At 35.8% G+C, this 21,594-nt stretch overlaps 1 protein-coding gene across 1 annotated transcript in view; it reads left to right on the top strand.

Moving 5' to 3' along the window:
* The window catches only part of ednra.L (endothelin receptor type A L homeolog), a 48,859-nt gene extending 31,014 nt beyond the window's left edge, over nt 1-17,845 (top strand). The window contains 5 exon segments of the mRNA NM_001087181.1: nt 2,275-2,473; nt 10,370-10,522; nt 11,212-11,345; nt 12,038-12,146; nt 15,427-17,845. Of these exon segments, the coding sequence (NP_001080650.1) occupies nt 2,275-2,473; nt 10,370-10,522; nt 11,212-11,345; nt 12,038-12,146; nt 15,427-15,564 (733 nt within the window). The 3' untranslated portion in view covers nt 15,565-17,845.
* The last annotated feature ends 3,749 nt before the right edge of the window (nt 17,846-21,594 follow it).

Here is a 21,594-nt window from a genome sequence, read left to right as displayed (position 1 = left end):
TATCACATAACCCCACCTATATATACATGCAATTATGAGCAGAATAGGTGCGTGAACATTTGGCAAAATACATCAAATAAAAAAGTAAGATAGGAAAATCTTTTTTCAGGCTTTTGAAAAAATATAGTTTTTACAGAGATATTTCCTTACATTACAGCTCTATATTAAAAATAGCTAAATAAATAGGTATATATACACAATAGCTGAGGTGTTGCCTGGGAAATTTAATGTTAATATGTAATGTTAATTTAGCATAGAAGATTAAAACATAATTTTCTGTAAAGCAAATTGATATTTTTCGTTTTTGAATCATGGGTAAAGTTATGCACATGATTTCCAGTTCCAGCTCTTGAACATGCCACTTTAAGTTGTTTAAGGAGAGAAGCCAGGAGTCTCTAGGTCAATGCAGGCAACCTTGGGGGAGTGCCTTTGAGTTTTTAGATGAATATCACAATGACAAGATGCACTGGATACTGGACATGCTTGAACTGTAAAGGCATGTTTGTAGGAATTATGGATATCCTCTTTAGGAATACATATTTTCCTTTGGTGCAGTTTGCCAAAATTGTTGCTTCAGTAACATGAGGCTAGCTAATACTATTGATTGCTGTTTCATTTTATTTATTAGGGTTGTGCTGAATTCAGAATTTGATTCTGTTTCAGTTGAATCTTTGCACTTTTTCATTCTCATTCCTTACTTATATCTCTAAACAACCCAATGTTTTTTTCACAATTGATGCAAATTTTACATTTCCTGGAATCTGAATATGCAAATTAAGGTTTGGATTTGGTTTCAGCTCAATCATTGGTGATGGATTAAGTAATGGGTGCACCCCTACTATTTATATGAAGCTATGGATTATTATTCTATACACACTGTATACACATATACATAGAAAAATGCAGTTGAGGTCAAGCAACTTTTAGTGTAGTGCAGTTGTACGAATTTTTGCCATGCATTAAAGGTACCTGCATCCAACAACACTCCATATAGTTGCTATCACCATCACTGCCTCCCTTATACTTCCTGTTACAAGTTTTGCACAAGTGCTACTAGTGACCCAGGGAACATGGAAGGTGGTGGTAACTCCAGGTTTCCCACAGTGGCTAGCGTCAATAGAATTACTGGACATGTGCCCAAAGGCTTGAGCACATTATTTTAATGTTGAGTACTGAAAGTGATGCCCCTATGACATAGAAAATTCAAGGCAACAAAAGCAACACAAGAGAAAAATCTCCAACTCCTTTGAATGTAACAAACTACAATGTAAAAACAAGTCCTTTTTGTGTGTTACTAACAGACACTCTTTGTTAGGCATTACACCAATATTGTCATTAAAAATTTCTTGAGATAAGGCTTCACATTAATTAGATTTTTGCTGTTATGAACAGACGTTGCTCATATGGTGCTGCAATGACTTGAATGACGTTAATATCTTCTAAGACAGCACTTTTCTTTGATCCAACATACACAGAAAACGTTGAAATGTGAATCATGATCTTCACTTTGGGGATACATATGACTACATTTTACAAGGATAACCACAATTGTCAGAAGATAATCACGAACAGCAAGAGATGTATCTACTGAGAGGACTATCTCTCTCTGTTTTTATTAAAACAATTTAACATCTGCTTGCATAATGCATATTATTGCATAAACTGCCCAGATGTAGCACAGAATAAACAACTGTAGATGTTTCTTGTTTTAAATTGTAAGAGTAAATATATTTCTCCATTAACCCACTTGTGACCTCTAGCCCTTCCTACAGGTCCCTTCATAGTTGAAGCATAGCTATCTGCAGAGAAAGAGAGAACCCATACTTATCTCAGTTCTTCAAATACACAATAACTGCACAAACATGTAAACACAAAAATGGAAAAGTAAAATTCCAAGGCAAAACCGCCTGAAGCACTCAGCAGTTAAAAGGCCTGCTATTATAGATGGTATTATTAAAAATGCAATAAAATTGCACTTAAGATAGAAAAACAGCTGTCAGGGCTACAGTGCATTCTATGACATATTATAGTACTCATGGTATCCAAACTGTCTGCTCAGCTTTCCTGAACTTATGAACAGTGACAACTCAGAGCAGCTCTTGAGAAGCTAAGCTTAGTGGTACAGAAGCACAAAACATCATGTACAACATTTCTACCTACTTCTTTAGTTTAACTTTCCTTGTCCTTTAATGAAATTTAATAGTGAACTCTAATGAGTTCATAAATCTGTGTTTTATATGGAAACCTACATTGATTCATTGTTCTGCTTTCCAGATACCGAGCAGTTGCATCCTGGAGCCGAGTTCAAGGCAGCGGAATTCCTCTTATCACAGCCATTGAAATCATCTCTATTTGGGTTCTGTCCTTCGTCCTGGCAATTCCTGAAGCCATAGGCTTTGTCATGGTGCCCTTTGAGTATCGTGGTGAACAATTCAGTACATGCATGTTCCACGCAACAAGCCCATTTATGATGGTAGGTTTATAAATTGAATACAAAATGCTATGGACAACAACATACAGATATAGATACAATGTAGAGTACATATTCAAATACAGTTGATATTCATTTGAAATTAAAAATGATTAGCCTTAGTCATTCATATTTTGGTCAATTCTCAAAAGATCAAAAGTAACATTTTCAGAATTATTTTCATCATATAAATGCCATCTTGTGGGGCTATGTTCTTACTCTGTAAGGTTCTAACTTTAAGGTTCAAAAACCATTTCTCAATGGCAGTACGGGAATTCCAATTGATGGAAATGCACAATTCTTCCTTTCATGTTCTTCTTTTCTTTCTGTTTTTTACTGAGGTGCAGAACATGCTAGCATTTCATTAATCTCAGTTCCTCACATCTAGCACTGAATTACCTTTTAATGCTGATTTAAATGTGTGCCCTTTACTGAAGACAAAATACAAGCAGGGGCATATCTATATATAGGCACCCAAGGGCCTGTGCCTAGGGTGGCAGCTTTTGTGGGATGGCCCTCAGATGCCTAAATAACTAATTAAATAAAAAATAAATAGAAAAAAAGGCTCCCTGAGTCTCCATGGGACACTTACTGCAGAAAGGAGTTGGGTGCGGGTGCAGGCCTTGTAGCATCACAGAGTGTCAGTGACGTAGGCTGCACCTATACATGTGACGTTGTTACCGGTACATAGGGTGTCACTGCCTTGAATACAAGCTTTTCATTGCACAGTTGTTTTACAGAGGCTTTTTATGTATATCTTGCCTTGCATCCTTTCATAAACACTAAATAAGATTGGGTTCCATATGTTGATTGTGGTTTACTTAGAGCAGTCTAATATTTGCTTGGGTCCTCTCACACTAGAGGTAATTTATGTTGCAGAATGCTGTGTTCAAAGTGTAAAAAAGGCTTCAATTTTCCATTCTTTTCCACATTGCTTTTTGCTTTTGCAGAATGGCCTGAGGCCTCTGTGTTCCATTTTGGAACACAGGGACCTGCAGCTACCCCTTGAATTGAGTACCACCTATGTCATTCAGAACCCAATATGGACAACTTAGTAAATGTATAATTTTGGACTAAAAAGGAAACATGTAATTATATTATCATGCTTGTTACTGGTAAATCCTGATTGATCTATGCAAACCATCTCTGTAGTCAATAGACATTATACATTTCAATACCCAGTGGCCTTTCTCCTATTGCCATCGTGCACACGCCTTGTTTGGCAGCAGATCTTGTACATGCCCAGAACATCCAATGCAAAGCATGTAGCATGGGGGAGGCTTTAAGCACTACCTCATTATTTTGCCCATTGTAAATAAGCCCAAGGTAGAGCTGAAGAGAAAAAGAAAATAGAAATGGAATGTTTTGGAAGAATTAGGTAGGGACAGGTGAAATGAACAGCCTTCTTTGGAGTGGTAAAGACATTGAGAAACACATAGCTCAGAACTTCAATGAGGGGTCAGCTAAGTACAGCACAGAGCTTTGAAAAGTAGGATTTTCTGTGTGATTCATTTCATGCTGAATAGGCCTTTTGATCACATCAGAAAGAATGAAATATCAATGTATGGCAGATGTATAGCAGTGGCTAGTTAGGGTCACATTCTGTGATATTTTCCCATATTTATATATTGCCAAGGTCACCAAAGTGAAGCTATTTAATGGGCATTGTTAAGAAGGGATGAAAGTAATGGCCCACAATTAAATATTAATCTCTGCATACGATCTAGTTTAGCATATGTAGAAAGAATTAAGCAGGGTCACTAGCTAAATGACTGGGCATTGCAACTATTTGTTACGTCATGTGAACCAAAACTGAAAAAGTATCATAAGCTCAAGAGTACATTATACCCTGATATAGTGAGAACCATGAACCATGACTGCCAGGTATAAAACACGCAGCCAAACTGCAGTTCATGGTTTACAATCCCAACTGTAAAATACTATATTTTTCCTTGATATTTTGTATTTTATTTTTGAGGTATAACTTTTCTATTACTGTGCTCTTACATATTAATGTTAATAATAATGCACTACCATTTACTGCATTTTTAATTTAAAAAGAAAATACCTCTTTAAAGGGGTGGTTCACCTTTACGTTAACTTTATTATGTTATAGACTGGCTAATTATAAGCAACTTTTCAATTGGTCTTCATTTTTACTTTTTTATCGTTTTTGAATTATTTGCCTTCTGACTCTTTTCAGCTTTCACAAGGGGGTAGTTGATCCCATCTAAAAATCAGTGCTCTGTGAGGCTAAACATTTATTGGTATTGCTACATTTTATTACTCATCTTTCTATTCAGGCCTCTCCTATTCATATTCCAGCAGTGTCAGACTGGCCCACTGGGATACCAGGAAAACTCCCAGTGGGCCCTTTTGCTTCTTACCATTTGTTCAATTTCATGGTAAATTACTATTTCTTTATGGGAAAATGCTTAATAATGGAATGGAATATACTAAGTAGATATAAAAGACTAGGAGAATAAAGAAGTTGAGTGAGGAGGAATAATAGTTTGGAAAGTGGACCCACAGTCTAAGGTTTTCTGCTGGGCCCCTGGCATCCCAGTCCGACACTGTATTCCAGCCTCTTATTCAAAGCAGTGCAAGGTTGCTGACTGGAGCTGCTGAATACAAAATTAAATAACTCAAAAACAACAAATAGTAAAAAATGGAGACTTAGAAGTTAATTTAAAGGAGAACAACCCCGTTAATCTTGAAAAACAGCTTGCAGTTACAAAAAATTAAATCTCTGTGGCACCATCTAGAAATGCTACAAAAGACAGATAAATGATTGGACAAATATAATGCAATTCAACAAGCAGACACTTCTAAGGAATGTGATGACTCTGTGGTATAATAATTCCATTCTTACCAGTGGAGTAACCATTCCACAAATAAACAGACTTTATGAATATAAAATGAATAAGTGGTTAACTTAATACAATGGGCGATAGCACAGATTGTCTCATTCAATTTGGAATACAAATGCAAACAGAAAACCACACTATATCAGAATCCAACACAGAATAATTAAACGAGGAAGAAGCCTTTTTTAGACCACCCCAATTGGCCCAACCTGTAATGAAAAGAGGATAATCTGGGTGATTACTTTGCTACTACTACTGCTTTCTATGGGAGGATCTCAGAACACATTCTGGTCCAAAGTCCTATATCATGAAATATAAATAAAGGAGCAACCACTTAGCACCTTATATTGATTTTTCTACTGCAAGTAAAAAAAATTAAAGCCAAGTTGTGGTTGCTAGAGGAAATAACATTGGTGTAATTTAGCAACTAGGAATATAGATCTAAAAAACATCCAGATATATGCTCATGGCACAGCTACAGAGATGAATGTATGTTCGCTGAGTAGAAGTCTTTAACAATGGAGACCAAAAAACTTTCATATGAATACTTATCATCCTTCTTGATAATGTTGTATGGAATCTGTGAGGGAATTACAAGAGTAAGTCCTCAGAAATGCCTTTACAACTCAATTTAGATTTTTGAGAAAGGAGGATAATAATAATAATAATAATAATAAATTATCGGTGTAAATCTCCTTATATTGTTTCATACCATTATTACTCATGCTGCAAACAAAGATGACAGTAGTGTATTGTTACATAAAACCATGCTGTACAATTTGTTATTTGTTACTGTATACTATAATACTAAACTTATTCGGAGACAATAAAAAGTAGCAATAACAATTTATTTGTAGCCTTACAGAGTATTGTTTTTTAATTGGGGTCAGTGACCCCCACTTGAATGCTGGAAAGATGCAAAAGAGCAAGGCAAATAACTCAACTATAAAATATAAATAATGAAGACCAATTGCAAAGTTGCTAGGAATTGGACACTCTCTACATCATACAAAATTTAAAAGTGAACAATCCTTTTAATCTAAATCCCTTATACATATGTGAGCTATAACAAATAGTTGCAGTTACTCTAAAATGTAGCCCCAAGAAAACATTTCATTTATGTACCTTAAACTTTGTCTCGATTCTTAACTTAGCCTTTCATTAAGATCTTTTTTTTATCAGGATATTGGTCCCAGATGCTATATTTATTTTAAAAAAAGTTGTAACAATTGGTCCATTTTGCAGGATGTTGTATAGTAAAGTGGACAAGCAAAACACTGATTGCTTTGGACTGTAGGGCATACATACTGTTAAATCACTGTTTGTTAACCATGTTCCTTGAAGCCATCCCTTCTTCCTTCTTTTTAACTGTTGGAAATGGCTAAGATGCCCCCCAGACATATTTTATATATCAGCTGAAGAGTTGTGTTTTCAATTAAGCTGCACAAATCCATCCCCATCTACCCTCATATACCACTAGAAGAGAAACTGGATCATAGCGCACTTATTCCAACTGAGATCTTTGTGCAAAAGCCAATGAATCTTAAAGAGTATCAGGGTGCATACATAAGAAACTCCCTCTGAATGCACATTTCCTGTTGAAAACTGTTTCCAGCTGGACCTGTAGGGATAACAAAAGGACGTCTATTCCTCTCCAGTTGAGCCCCATGTAAGATGAGATGTGTGCGCTGTTCATTGCCCACATTTAATCAGTCACAGGCTCTCCGCACAGCTTTATTTGTTTAAGCACTGAAGCCCTCAAGGGTCATCATCCATGTTAGCCCCTATTTCCACATCTATTGATGTCACAGACACTTTGCATTTAATGTAGAATGATGAGTTCTAACATTTTGAAGGCCAGAATTGGCATGTTTTATACAGCACTTGTCCTACATGGGTTTTTGAATTAATGGAACTATGTGGGCACAGTGCTTCATCTACTTGGTTATGTCTTAACGATTTTGGCATTTTACGTGACTATTCTGTTAATATAGTTTACATTTAACTGACATGGTTTACATTATTGTGGATTAAAAAATTGCCCTGTTTTAAGTATTAATATGCCCTGTTTTAAGTAGTCATTTATGTTTAGCTTACCCTTTACACCAGGGGTGTTCAAACTTTTGGCTCGCCGGGCCACATTGGAAAAAGAAAAATTGTCTGGGGCCACACATGAAATAAACAAACACGTTTGATTTGTAAAAGTAAAGGAAATAGACATAAAAGAACTACATTACCAGTTGGATAACCAATTGGAGCTATACACTGGAATATGGGACACCTGGATATTAAATAGACTTATTATTATATTATTATTACTAACTGGGCAATGGGCAGAGTCCCTCCTCCTCCTATATCCTTTGCGACATGACGTTTCCTTGCGAACCAGGCTGGGCCGCATTCATATGCATCCTGGGCCGCATGTGGCCCTCGGGCCGCAGTTTGGACACCCCTGCTTTACACAGAGCGTTTGTCTTTTCGTATGTGTATTTATACTTGCTACTGACAACTGCCTTACTGCTTGTACTGCTGCAGAGCCTTTCCTTGAATCCGTGTTTTGCTTGAATTTATTCTGGGTACTCCGTTTTCTTTTCACACTCTAAAATACATACAGGCAGGTTAACTGACTCCTGATAAAATTGTCCCTAGTCAATAGGTTAACTATAGAGGAAGCAGACTAGTGGTGTGCAGGTCAAGAAATTCTCGACATGAATACATGCAGATTGTAGCAGAGGCAAGGAATATGGCGGCTATCAGTTTTATATGTAAAGAGATGAAAAATGTCATATTGCTTGAAACTGCGTAAACTTGGCAAAGATTATAGATTCAGAAATTATTAATACATGATGCCACTCTAGTGATGACAGTTGTGAATCAGTTAAAGGGGTACATGCAATATGGCAGAGAATCAGTGCTCTTTGCACACAGTAATCTAGTTTTCCACCAGCCAAAACATGTATTTGCACAAGGAAAGTATATGAAATTCTAAGAAACTATTAGAATTAAAATTCTTCATTAGTTTTATAGTTTTTTATTAACATTTTTTTTACTCACTCATAAATGAATACTCATACTCCTATTTTTTTTTTTAAAACAAGTAACAGAAGGACATTGTTACATCTCTAACATTCATGTGGGATGGGGAAAGGGGTGTGATATAAAATAAATATTTCAAAGAGTGAACCATATAAATATGGTCATTATCATAAGCATGCATGTGTAATAATAACTGTATATGACAAATTTAAAGTAAATAGCTCTTGTCCAAAGAAAAGAGTATGGCAAGAAGGAAGCCGGAGAATTCTATCTTGCACTAACAACAACAGTCTATACAAATAGACAGCTAGGTCCATTTATTACTGGTTTTAAATTGGAAGATGTCTTTTTAACACAGGCTCTTCATGTAGTTAAATGATAGGTGAACAATACTTACAGGGCAGTTATATTGCAGTAATATCAGGTAAATTAAAATAGTGGCGTTATTTCTCTTTCATGGTTACACTGTATTCTCTTTGGTTGCAAAATAAATGACTGTTAAATAGAGACAGGCTAAATCTTACAAGCCTTATGGAAAGTGGTCTTGTTAAGAAGTAATATCTCTCCTTAAAATCAGCAAGACACCACAATGCAGCAATTATCTGAATGAAATGACTGTTGTACACTGCCTCTAGGTTATTTCTAAGAGGCTTTCACATTCCAGAATTCCCAGGGAACCTTTATGTAGTGGATATTGAGAAGGTCAGAAAACACAATCTTAGTCTAAATGAAGCTTATACTGATCTTTCACCCCTATCACTCCAAGAGCCACTTGTAGACCCACATGTGGAGGGACCAACAATAATCATCATACTCAGCTCACTTGGTTGTTTCTAGACTTTGAGCTCCTTTTTACAATTCTTGCCCATCTATTATTGACTTGAAAATTGATTATATTTACTAATATCTGACTAAACATTAGTCAGTTCTATTCTGAAATTAATGTGTCCCCATTTAATACTAAAGCGTCATACATGCTATACAGGGGATCATTATGTACAAGGTGCAACTATTCATCCCTGAGCAATTATATCATTGTTTGCAATCTAAAATGAGTAAATAAATAATAAGCTAGCTTGCTATTACTGGGTGCAAGTCTGATGTTGCATGACAAAGCTTCAATGTGGGTTATGTAATACAGGAGAAACTGCTTTTTCATGGTCCCATTGAGACATCTGAAGCCATACAAGTTTCAGACCACAATACTAAACTGCTTAATAGTATTTTTATATAATCAAGCTGGGTTCAAATGCTGCAAACCGCCCTAATTAACATCCATGTGAATTAACGACAAGTGTTTGTCAGGTAATTGGTGGCTAAAATCATGGTACAGATATGGGACTTATTATCCAGAATGCTTGGGACTTGGGGTTTTCCGGCTAATGGATCTTTCCGTAATTTGGGATCTTCATACTATAAGTCTACTAGAAAATCATTTAAACATTAAATAAACCCAGCAGTCTGGTTTTGCTGCCAATAAGGATTAATTACAGTATATCTTAGTTGGGATCAATTACAAGGTACTGTTTTATTATTACAGAGAAAAAGGAAATAATGTTTCAAAATTTGGATTATTTGGATAAAATGAGTCCATGCGAGACAGCCTTTCTATAATTCGGAAGTCTCTGGATAACGGGTTTCCAGATAACAAATCCTATACCTGTAGTATGCCTTTTCAGACAATTGCACAAGCACTTGCAGATGTCCACATAGAAGTCAGACAGGGAGGTTTCAGGCATTTCTGCACTATGTGTTTTGCTAAGCTAAAACACAGTTTTAAAATAACCCGAAATTGACAAACATCATGCCCTAGATTATTTTTTTAATGTGGATTCTGTACATTCTGTAGTACACCTCCAGTCCTCACCACTTAAAGGTGGAAGATAAGAGATGGGCCAGGGCGCAGTTGAGATACAGAGAGAGACGGAGAAGAAATAGCGACATTTGAATATGGAGAAGTCTTTTGGTTAATTCCTGCTATTTCTTTCCTTTACAGTTCTACAAAAATGCAAAAGACTGGTGGCTGTTTGGCTTTTACTTTTGTGTGCCTTTGGCTTGCACTGGAGTCTTTTATACAATGATGAGCTGTGAAATGCTACACCAGCGGAAAGGAAGCCTAAGGATTGCTATTAGTGAGCACCTGAAACAGGTAAATAATGCTGTTACTCTATCACTGCAGGACATTGATGAACAATTGCTTTTACACATTATGTATTTCAATACAGCTTTTCATTAGCACAAATGAAAAACTGACATGCATCGGAATATTTGTACTTCAGCAGGGGATGAGGCACAGCACCAGATGTATTCATTGATAAACGACTTTTAGGATTTTGTTTGTACTTGAAAGCTTTCGTGCATTTGTAGAACTTTATCTGTCTAGAATCCAAATTCTTTTTCAACTGTCTGAATGGGTACAGTCCTGTCCTGCAGGGTTATGGCTGCTGTACAATAGCTGTAAAGATAATCAAGAATGTTTTGTTCCCTATGAAATATAATTGGAAACTTCTCTTAACTAGTATTAGTCTATATACAGATTTGTGCATATTGCAGAGGAAGGGCTAGGTTTGTGCACATAGCTTTGGCTTACTATAGTACATTCACTTTGGCTGCACTGTGAGTACGTAGCATGCAACAGCACCGCCACCTGGAATCTTCATAATAGCACAAGCTGTTTTAATCAATGAATTAGTTAAGGGTGCTGGGACAATCATTAAGATATTTTTTACATTTAGCACAATTTCTTGTGGAATTTTTAGAAAGTGTACACTTTTCTATATAAAAGATAGACTATAAACATCCTATCCAGTATAAATCTCTATTAAACATTTCTTGCAGCGCCGTGAAGTTGCAAAGACTGTATTCTGCCTGGTAGTAATATTTGCCCTTTGCTGGTTCCCGTTACATCTCAGCCGAATTATTAAGAAAACTGTTTACAACGAGTTGGATCCTAGTCGATGTGAACTACTCAGGTAAGAGTTTTCAAAGCATTCTCCATGTAATTAAATAGACAAAATGTAGCTGATGAATGCAGTTGGGAGAGCCTGCTAACTCTTATACGAGAGGGGAATCTATTATGCAGACTTGGGGTTTGTCAGAGAAGGGCCTTTCCCTAAAAACCTACTAAATAATTTGAAATGAAAAATTTGGTAGAATTGTTTTGTTTATTAAGAAACAAATGAGTGAAAAATGAAGAATTTGATTAAAGTTGGACACTGTGGGAAATGACATTGCCATATTTTTGAGCTTTATGGATAACGGATTTATGGATAATAGAACCCACACCTGCATTTATGTATGGTCAGTCTACTAATATAGAGAAAATGTGTAGCATTACAAAGACCATGTATGGTTACTGGATTTGCCTGATATTGGCTTATTTTTATGCTGTAATAATATATATATATATATATATATACATATTACTACAGTGTATATATTATATTGTAATGTTACGCAATGAAAATTATTAAGACATAATTATACTGTTTAAATATTGGTTATGAAGCAAAATATATATACATTTTTTCGAAGATTCTAAAGTGATAACCTATTTAGACCATTCAACATAAGGCTGGGTTTGCTCTTCTTGTGGAGTTAGTTTGCAGTCTGCAGAGGCAATACTGAAAACAATAATGAATGCATGTTTTGCTTTATTTTTTAGCTTTTTGTTGGTGATGGATTTCATCAGTATTAACCTAGCAGCGCTGAACTCCTGTATCAATCCCATAGCTCTCTATTTTGTGAGCAAGAAATTTAAAAACTGTTTCCAGGTAAGAAGAACAATGTTCGTTATCTGTATAATTGTATGCATTCTTTTAATCCAGCAAATTAAATATTTGTGGGCAAATGACTTCTTTTTAATGGGATCTATGATCCTTCTCTGATTCATATGCTGTACAGTTATAAATATATACAGTTGTAAAAGTGATATAAAAACATAGAAATATATTTCTTTGTATGGATTTTTTTAAATAGATCAGTTACACTGCAAAAAAAGGCTTCATTCTTCCTTTTACACACACACATTTCTTAAGCACTGCTAAAGAAGTTATACATTACCATATATGCTTGAAAAATTATGAGCACAGCACACAGTATGTCATCAATACGACTAAAGTATGTGTATACTACTGTGTCTAGCATTTACTATACCATAAATGCTACAGATCCTTAGAGAAGATGGAATAATATTTCATGGCTTTGTTTAAAACATTATTTTATAATTATCCTGTACTGTTACACACCATAATGGCATGCTTGTTATATTATAAACATTCTTATAACTCAGTATACCAGTCTAACATTTACTGTGCTCCACAGCCATTTTCTGAATGATGCAGTAGAAATCTTTTTTTGCCTTGTGAAACTATTAGAGGAAAACTAATGCCTTGAGAGTAATCAAATTAGAATTAATCGGTGGTATCTTAGTCAAAGGGCTGCAATATAAGTCTAAAGTTACAACAGCCATTACCCAGTGAAGATCTCAAGAGTCAAGGTGCTTTACTCTGCAGCTTTCTGTGCTTTGGTTCTTTGTCAGTTTCCAGGGGAAGGGTCTATCTGTAGATACAGTTTCTTCTTGGCTGTAGAAGCCAATGACGTAAGGGGCAGAGGCAGGAACGTAAGGAGGTGCAATTGTGCCATTGTACAGTTGTGATGTTAAGAGGGAGGTGCTGGGCCATCAATGGACAAAACAGGTCAGATTTGGTGAGTAGGCACATTTGTAATAAATGTCCTAGCCATGGTTGGTATTTTACTAGCTAGACTGGTGAAATACTGGCCAGGTGGCAACCCTGTCTGTGGAAACTGGCAAGTGCAAGGTGCTGCTGTAAGACACCATAGACTGGGCCTGTGGGTGCTGTTGAGGCCCATCAGGGGCCTGTGTTACTGTTTTAAGGTATGCTAGACTGAAAACATTCAGGAAGTTATTGGTAGCCAACCAACAATATGAGTTTAATGAAAATTTAGAAACTGCAAACATGTCTTTTGAATTGTCAGCCTTGGTTGGCCAAACCAATTATCCAATTAAAATGGGCCAGCACATGTGTCTGGATAATCATCTCACAGCTCTCCTTGTGGAGTAGTGTTTGCAGAGCTTGCATGTATTAAAGGGGTTGTTCATCTTCAAATTAACTTTTAGTATGATATAGAGTGATATTCTGAAACAAACTGCAATTGGTTTTAATTTTTTATTATTTGTGGTTTTTGAGTTATTTCGCTTTTTATTCAGTAGCTCGCTAGTTTGCAATTTCAGCAATCTGGTAGCTAGAGTCCAAATAACCCTATCAACTATGCATTGATTTGAATAAGATACTGGAATATGAATAGGAGATGGGCTGAATAGAAATATCAGAAATAAAAAGTAGCAATAACAATACATCTGTTGCCTTACAGAGCATTTATTGTTGAGATGGGGTTAAGTGACCTCCCATTTTAAAGCTGGAAAGAGTCAGAAGAAAAAGGCAAATAATTCAAAAACCATAAAAAAAGAAGGCCAATTGAAAAGTTGCTTAGAATTAGTCACTCATTCTATAACATACTTGGGGGCCGATTCACTAACTTCGAGTGAAGGATTCGAAGTAAAAAAACTTTGAATTTCGAGTAGTTTTTTGTGCTCCTCGACTATCGAATTGGCGTAAATTCGCCTGAGTAGAATGATTCGAATAGATCGCGCGCAAAAAGGCTGCGACTATTCGCCATTCGATAGTCGAAGTACTGGATCGAGCGCAAAAACGCTGCAACTATTCGCCCATTCGATAGTCGAAGTACTGTCTCTTTTAAAAATACTTCGACTGCCTACTTCGCCACCTAAAACCTACCGAATTGCTTTAAAAGCCTATGGGAAAGTCCCATAGGCTTGTTTTCCAAGTTTTTGAATAAAAAGGCATTCGATCAAATGAAAATCCTTCGAGCGAATATTCGATCGAGCGCCTATTCGCCTGGCGAATATTCGGCAATTCGACTATTCGCCAGCACGTAAATTCGCCCGAATTGCCTATCCGATTCTATTCGATTCAATTCCCCAGTCGAATTTTGAGGGATTTAACCCCTCGAAATTCGACCCTTGATGAATTTGCCCCTAAAAGTTAACTTAAATTTGAACCACTCCTTTAATCTTTTCTGCACTGATGTCTTGTGCACTGCCTCTATACGCTTTCAGTACAAATGTATGTGAAAGGTTTCACAACAATTGTGTAAACTTTCCAGCACACCGTCTTCTATCCCTCAGGCAATGAATAGGAAATGTAATATAGAGTGGAATGTAGGATGTGTAATGTTTCCATATCCTATTTCATGGTATTTATAATGAATTGCCTGTTAATTTACTGCAACTGAATCCATGTTTATATGCATTGAAGCACTAGATATGAAGTGAATCCAAAATCAGACTGGCCAAGGTTAGCATGCTCAGTCTGGATATGGCAAAAGATTTCTTCATCAAAACAGAAAATAAGCCTTGGTTCTTAATTTCCTGGCAAATTCTTTGCTTTAAAAATGTCAATGAAGAACAAGGCAGAAAATGTCAGTGTTGGAATTTGGTTTTAATATTATTTTACTAGCTTTCTAGCCCAGTGTATTTTACATATGCGTTTTGCATGAACATTCTTTGATACCATGTTATTAAGGACCAGTGCAAACACGTGTGTTGGCTTAACCAGTAAGACTAAAATACTTCTACATTTTGAAAATATAGATGCTCATTTAACAGATTTTGACTATTTCAATGGTTATACCAGCAAGTAGCAAAATAAAGCAAACATCAAAAGACACATATTGAGCAATAAAGCGATATTTCTATTCAGCCCATATTGAGCAATAAAGCAAATTGGCCCAGTGTTGATAAGTTAGCCCCACTGTTTCAGTAATCTATCAGGTCTCTGCCCTAGCCTCAAACCCAGTGCATGTAAAGCAGATGGGAAACCAAAATCTAGCAACTCAAGAGAGTTGGAAGGATGCAAGAGCTTCAAACTGTAGAAAATGTATCAGCAAAACAGATGTTCCATTTCTCCACATATTTGATGTTTAATTTTGTTTTTTGCTTTTCTGTTACAGTCATGCCTTTGCTGTTGTTGCCAGTCTAAGACACATATTAATGTAGCTCCCATGAATGTGACCAGTATTCAGTGGAAAAACCATGAGCAAAATTACTATGGTGCGGACAGAAGTATTCACAAGGACAGCATCAATTAGCCCCTCCCTTGAATAACAAAGAACCTCCAATGAAAAATCACAGGTGGCTGTTTCCTACAGCAAATCCACAAAGAGTGTCAGATAATTCAAAATCCTGCTGGCGGTGTTTGTGTTTTCATTCCATTTCAGACAGTTCTTTGTATTTGAGCTCTGCGCATCTGTTCTCTTATTGACTGTAATACAGTCTTCACCTTTCACACCCAGCATATGCGCACAGACGGACTGTAACCATGGATCTTTCTGCCCTTGGTGCCCTTGGGAAAGAGACATTTTTACTGGCCTGCAAACATTTTAATTACACGATAAACATGAAGGAATTAATTTGCCAGTTCTCTCTCATTACTGAGACAAGTGTCCCGACATATTGGAATGCTTTACAGTCCATGCTAGCAACAATGTTGAAAGAGTTTATGCAGACTGCAGTATTTCTAATGAGTTATTATATATAAAACTATAACTACATTGTATAGAGCCATTTATATTTAATACCATATCACTCCAAAAATATATTTTTTATTTGAGCATAGTGGAATGTGAGTTGAAGTATTCAAGCATGTGTTGTGCTGACATGTTGTCCAAACTGTAAAATGTTGGGTATAAAGTAAAAAGTTGGACTAACATTTTGCCAAAAAAAATTTAAAATGTTGGGTAAAAAATGTGTGTTTTATAGCACTTCATTATTTGAAGCCTTTCTTATGTAGATAGTGGGTTTTTAAAGCGCATGCCAGGAAATACCACAATGAGCTATTAACTGAGCAAAGAAACTCTTTTAATGATACCTACTGCACAAGTCCCAAATTGTTCAGGTAAACAAAAAGTTATATCAGCTTTCAATTCATTTACTTTTTTTTTTTGGTTGTTATTAAATCTGGTTTGCATTTACGGCCATATGAACCAATTATTTTCTATTCCTTATGTATGGAAAAATGTATGTAGCTGTTTAATCAGGCTTTTGGAGTCACATAAAACAGTGCTCAGCATCGCTTACTCCACAGAGGAAACAAATGTTTTATTCATTTTTCAAACTCTATTTGTGTAGAATAGCAATGCTCAGCAGTGAATGATGTATGTTTACAAAGTTAGTGCTTTTAACCATGCAAAACGCTCATTAGAGAATCAGTGTGATTGTTCCATACGCACACCACTTTAAAGAAGTCAAAACGTCAATAGTGTAATATAATCTTAAGTGCATTTCTTTTTCTATTTGAAACAAAGAAATACTTTATGGCTAGAAAATTCCACCACAGGCAGCACAGTGATATCTTGAAAGCGGAGGCAATTTTTCAATAGAAAATTTTACTCTACAAATAGATTGGGTTTGCTTATTGTTATGTACAAAAGCAATTAAGAGATTATTTAATGCTGTATAAAGAATATAAAAATATAATTTTGTAATTTACTCTCTCTCTCTCTCTCTCTCTCTCTCTCTCTCTCTCTCTCTCTCTCTCTAAGCATTTTAAACACATGCAAAATTCTGTAAATACTATTTTCTATGTAATCTTTTATTCTCTACAATAATTGTCATGGGCATGCTTATGTAGAAGCCCCAAATAACTATTTATTATATTATTTCTGAGCCAGAAGTATAGAAAGTATAGAGCAATCTGAAGCTCATGGATCATATAATACCACCCATATACCAGTAGCTAACACACAAGGGCAGAGCTCCAGGGAGTGGAGTTGCTGTGACGGTAACCAGGCCTCAAGGTCCGAGAGAGTAAAATTGATATAGAAACAAAAAAGTATAGTTTAAAGGGTTGGTGCACAATCCCAAATTCAGGTATTGGGGGTACAGATACAAAGAATAAGCTAGTGGTGATTAAGGAGAATGTGTTTTGTTGGTGACAAGGAGGGTGGACCAGATACTTCATTGGAAGCCGATGGTCCAGTTGGTATGCTTCTCTTTATTCACCGTCAATTCACTTCTTCTTCAAGTAGAAAGATTTATATAAGTGATGTAATTTCAACGTGAAATTATGATGTTGTCTCTTCCGGGCACAACAACCCCTGACTCACACTTATGTATTTTAGAACTTTTTGACATGACTGTTGGCTCATTGAAGGTCTTCAAGTTGTAATTTATTCAACAGGCAAACGTTATGTCATAGGCAATTGTTCAGTGAATGTTAGCTACAGTAAATGCATTAAAAGTTATATATGTATAGCGAGAGAGTCCATTTTTTTACATGAACAGTTTTTATATATGGCTGTGTATGTTGTCATGCACTTGTTCATTTAGAGCATATTTGTCTCTAATAAAGACTCATGAATATGCACTACAGTATGTTGTTTTTTTTAGCATAATACATGTTAAGTAATGTACGGTACTGCAAACATAGAATTCCTAGGTCTGTTAGCTATTTAGAAACAGTTTGATTGCTTAAACATGTAATGTCTGCAATTCCCAGAAATTCTTCCTTGGGTGAAAATTTTGTTCAGAGTGGGTGGTATCAAATACAAATTGATTTATATGTTTTCCCACATGTAGCAGCATTCCTTGGGTCTTTTAAAAACACCTTAACATATCAGATTTTACTAAAGCCATGTGTCCCACCTAAGCCACATATTGGAAAACAGCCCTTCCTGCCTTCACTAGCATTATGTTCTGAGAAAAAATATTCTTATGGGGAATGTTCTATTCAGTGCCATGAAAAAAAAATTCTCGAATGATAACAATGAGCACAAGGGTTACTATGTTGTTTGAAAAATCTAGAGCATTTCTTGTACAGTAAATCAATTAAATACAAGCAGTGCAGCCTTTGTAGAAGGTTTTTCACATGATCTGGTAACCCTGCACTAAACAAAGTCTATATCTTGTAGAGAATAAGTCTGTGTGCCATGTAATAAATATAGAAAAATGAGCAGTTATTAATACCATTATTACAAATAATCACATATATTCATAAAGCGCTAACATATTAAGCTGCACTGTACTCAAAATACAGATTAAATATAAATAAGAACCTATACAAGAAGTAAAGAGGCCCCTAATCATTAGATTCTTTAATCTAAGATACAACCTACTCATAAACATCTGATCTGTCATTTTATAAAACAAAGGCCATTGTGTAAAATTACAATATAAGACTCTCGTAGCACTATTGAGTTTCGTAGATACAGGAATCTACCCAAAATAGAAAATGACTAGCATATCAATCATATCACATATATTTACGAGGGGTGCAAGTTTCAAAGTGCCCTCTTGCAACTACACCTTAATCAGTTGTATCACAGACATCACTCTAATAAACTCAATAGACAACATTTCAAAGCAACATCAGTTTCTGTCAAGCTTGACAAAGAGTCAATGAATCCTGGAAACCTCGTCTGCGAACTCTCCTCTTTGTCCAAATATAGGCATTTTGTATTGATATTTTGAAGCATTGTCAATTAATGATTTGACTGTGCAGATAAACATTTTCCACTAAACCTGCATATGAAGGATCAGTGTCCAGAAATGCATTAGGATCCTGAACAAACTGACTTTTGTTTGGAAATCAGCTGTTTCTAAAAAAAACATGTAATTTAGTAAACACTGTTAAGGTAAAGAGGGCCGTTAGAGTTTATCAATTATAACAAAAGATGTTTATATTTATCTTTTAAATTTTACCTTGTATATTGAAAATACTAATACAAAATACATATTTTTCAACCCTTTAAGTGCCAGCAGAATTTCACATTACATTTGCACCAAGTGCCAGACCTTTTTGAAACATTTGTGCTCTCAGGAGCATTTTCTGAGGGGAAACCTTTAGTTTACCTAGGAAAACTAAACATTGTTTTTTTCAGGAGAACCTAAGCTTTCTAAATCGGCTTGAATTTTCATGTATTTCCACCTCTGCAAAAAGATTTATATCATTAAGTACCAAAAAAAATTAATAATTCCTATTTTTCATTATATATGAATTTATGCAAGAAAAATATTTCATTGTATGTTTGAAAATACAACTGATTTGGAAAGCCTCATGTCTCTCAAACGTGCCAATACCAGATATGTATAGTTTTAGAGAGATTTAGGACTTCCGTACAGCAAAAACTCCCGGCAAAATATAATATAATTTTTAAAAAACTAAGGCAGAAATCAGCATACTTTATATTCCAGGGCTAAAAAATCTAGAAACATTAGGTTTACCCAAAAACCATATATTCTTCAAAAGTGCACATTCTGTTGATTCCAAAATACTATGTTTCTCTACTCCTAACTACCAAACATCAAAGCTTGTCTGAAGGTAGCAGTCTTTATAAAAATGTATTAAAGTTCTGAAACATCACTTCAAAGGTTTTATTTTGTTGCTCCGCATACACCGCACTGTATTAGGTGCCAAAAAAAAAGTACACTGAATATACCATGGGTCCACTGAACAGTTTGATGCCATTGTGGTTTAGCAAAGTATCTGGCATTTAAACACCCAAATATGAAGTTAGCACATCCAAATTGCCCAGGACTTTACTTCAGCTACTAAAAAATCAATGCATTTACTATATTTTTGTGAGGTAAAAACACAGAAATATATGTTTACCACCCAAAACCATATATTTTTCTAAAGTTTCCCACAATTCCACTCTGAAGAATTTTAGCAAACTTTTGAGAAAAAAAGTAATTTACATGCAAAATGTAGCCATACTGATAGTCCATACGCAACATAATTACGGCACCAGCATAAAAAGCTGTAAATAACTCACAAGAGTTTGGCTGCCATATTGAAAATACACTGTGTATTTCAGCGAAACGTATTTCCAAACCTGCGGATCTCATAGAGTTCAATAATATGGAGTTTCCTTGGAATATTGGCATCTCTGTAAAAACCGAAAATACTGGCGTTGTGTGGCAGATGTTGGCTCACAAGCGCCCAGTGGAAATTACTATAGTGCGTATTCCATTATTTTCAATAGGGGTTAATTTTGTGTGTATTTACGCTTGGCTCCATGTTTTTAAAAATGCCACAGGTGACCTTGCCCTAAAAGTTAACTCAAAGATGAACAACTCCTTTAACACAGCACTGGTCACCTACTGGCAACAACTTAGTCAGTTTGAGTCAGGCCTTACTTTCTGGCTGAATTATCAGGATAAACTTCCTTAAGAGAGAATGTCTTCTAAATCTTTGTTTGCACAGGGAAAAGCCTATGTTGTCATAGTTTTACTACAAACTTTAAAAAAAATCTCAGGGGGTTGCTTCTTGATCTGTGGCATGATTGGTCACTTTCATCTGGCCATGCAACCTATGAACATCTCATACTACATACTGCAAGGGCAATGTGAAAAAAGATAATTAACTTCAGGGGGAATGTAATATGATTCACTAGTGCAAAAAACCTGTGCAAAGACACTTACGAACATTAGCAACCATGTTTGCGTCCTTTTTGGCTGATCAAAGACCTCAACGACTTCACTGCAAAGTCTTAGAACAAGTGGCTTTTGTGAACATTTGCAGCGTATGTAATAAAATTTCTCTAAACGCTAAAAAACCTTTGCTAGAGACTTTTAATTACATACCCCCTTCAATGCTCTAAAAGACTTGAGGCAGATTCACTAAAGGGCAAAGTGGCTAAGTGCCAGCGTTGCCACCCACAGGGACATTGCCAATTCACTGACAAGCGCAGGTGCCAATTCGCTAGTGAACGGGACCGTCTCTATCATTCATTTGCACTCTATCGCCAGATGACTTTTCGCTCTGGCAAACAATCGTTACTCCAAAAATTCACTAAAGTGTGGATTTTACTGAACGTTACCTCTTTCGCAAGAGTTGACTTTGCCATCTCAGACCAGGCGAAGTGCTTAAAAGAAGCTAGATCTTCCTCAATCACTTACATCATTTTCTGTGTGCCGAAAATGCATTAAGTTCAAAAAACGCTGGCATCTTTTCCTTTTTTTAAGCGGGATTGCCTGCAAAAGTCCTAACAAATTTTTTTTGGGTAACCGGTTTGCTCCACACATTTCCTAACATATGGAACAATAATTTTACAGTGGGCACATGTGTAGTGCATTATAACAACTCTCTTGTCTTTATTAAGGTTCCTTGGACATGTATA

Source organism: Xenopus laevis, chromosome 1L, assembly GCF_017654675.1.
Source record: "Xenopus laevis strain J_2021 chromosome 1L, Xenopus_laevis_v10.1, whole genome shotgun sequence".
Lineage (NCBI taxonomy): Eukaryota > Metazoa > Chordata > Amphibia > Anura > Pipidae > Xenopus > Xenopus laevis.
The sequence above is the reverse complement of the archived record's forward strand: the minus strand, read 5'-3'. Positions and strand labels throughout refer to the sequence as shown.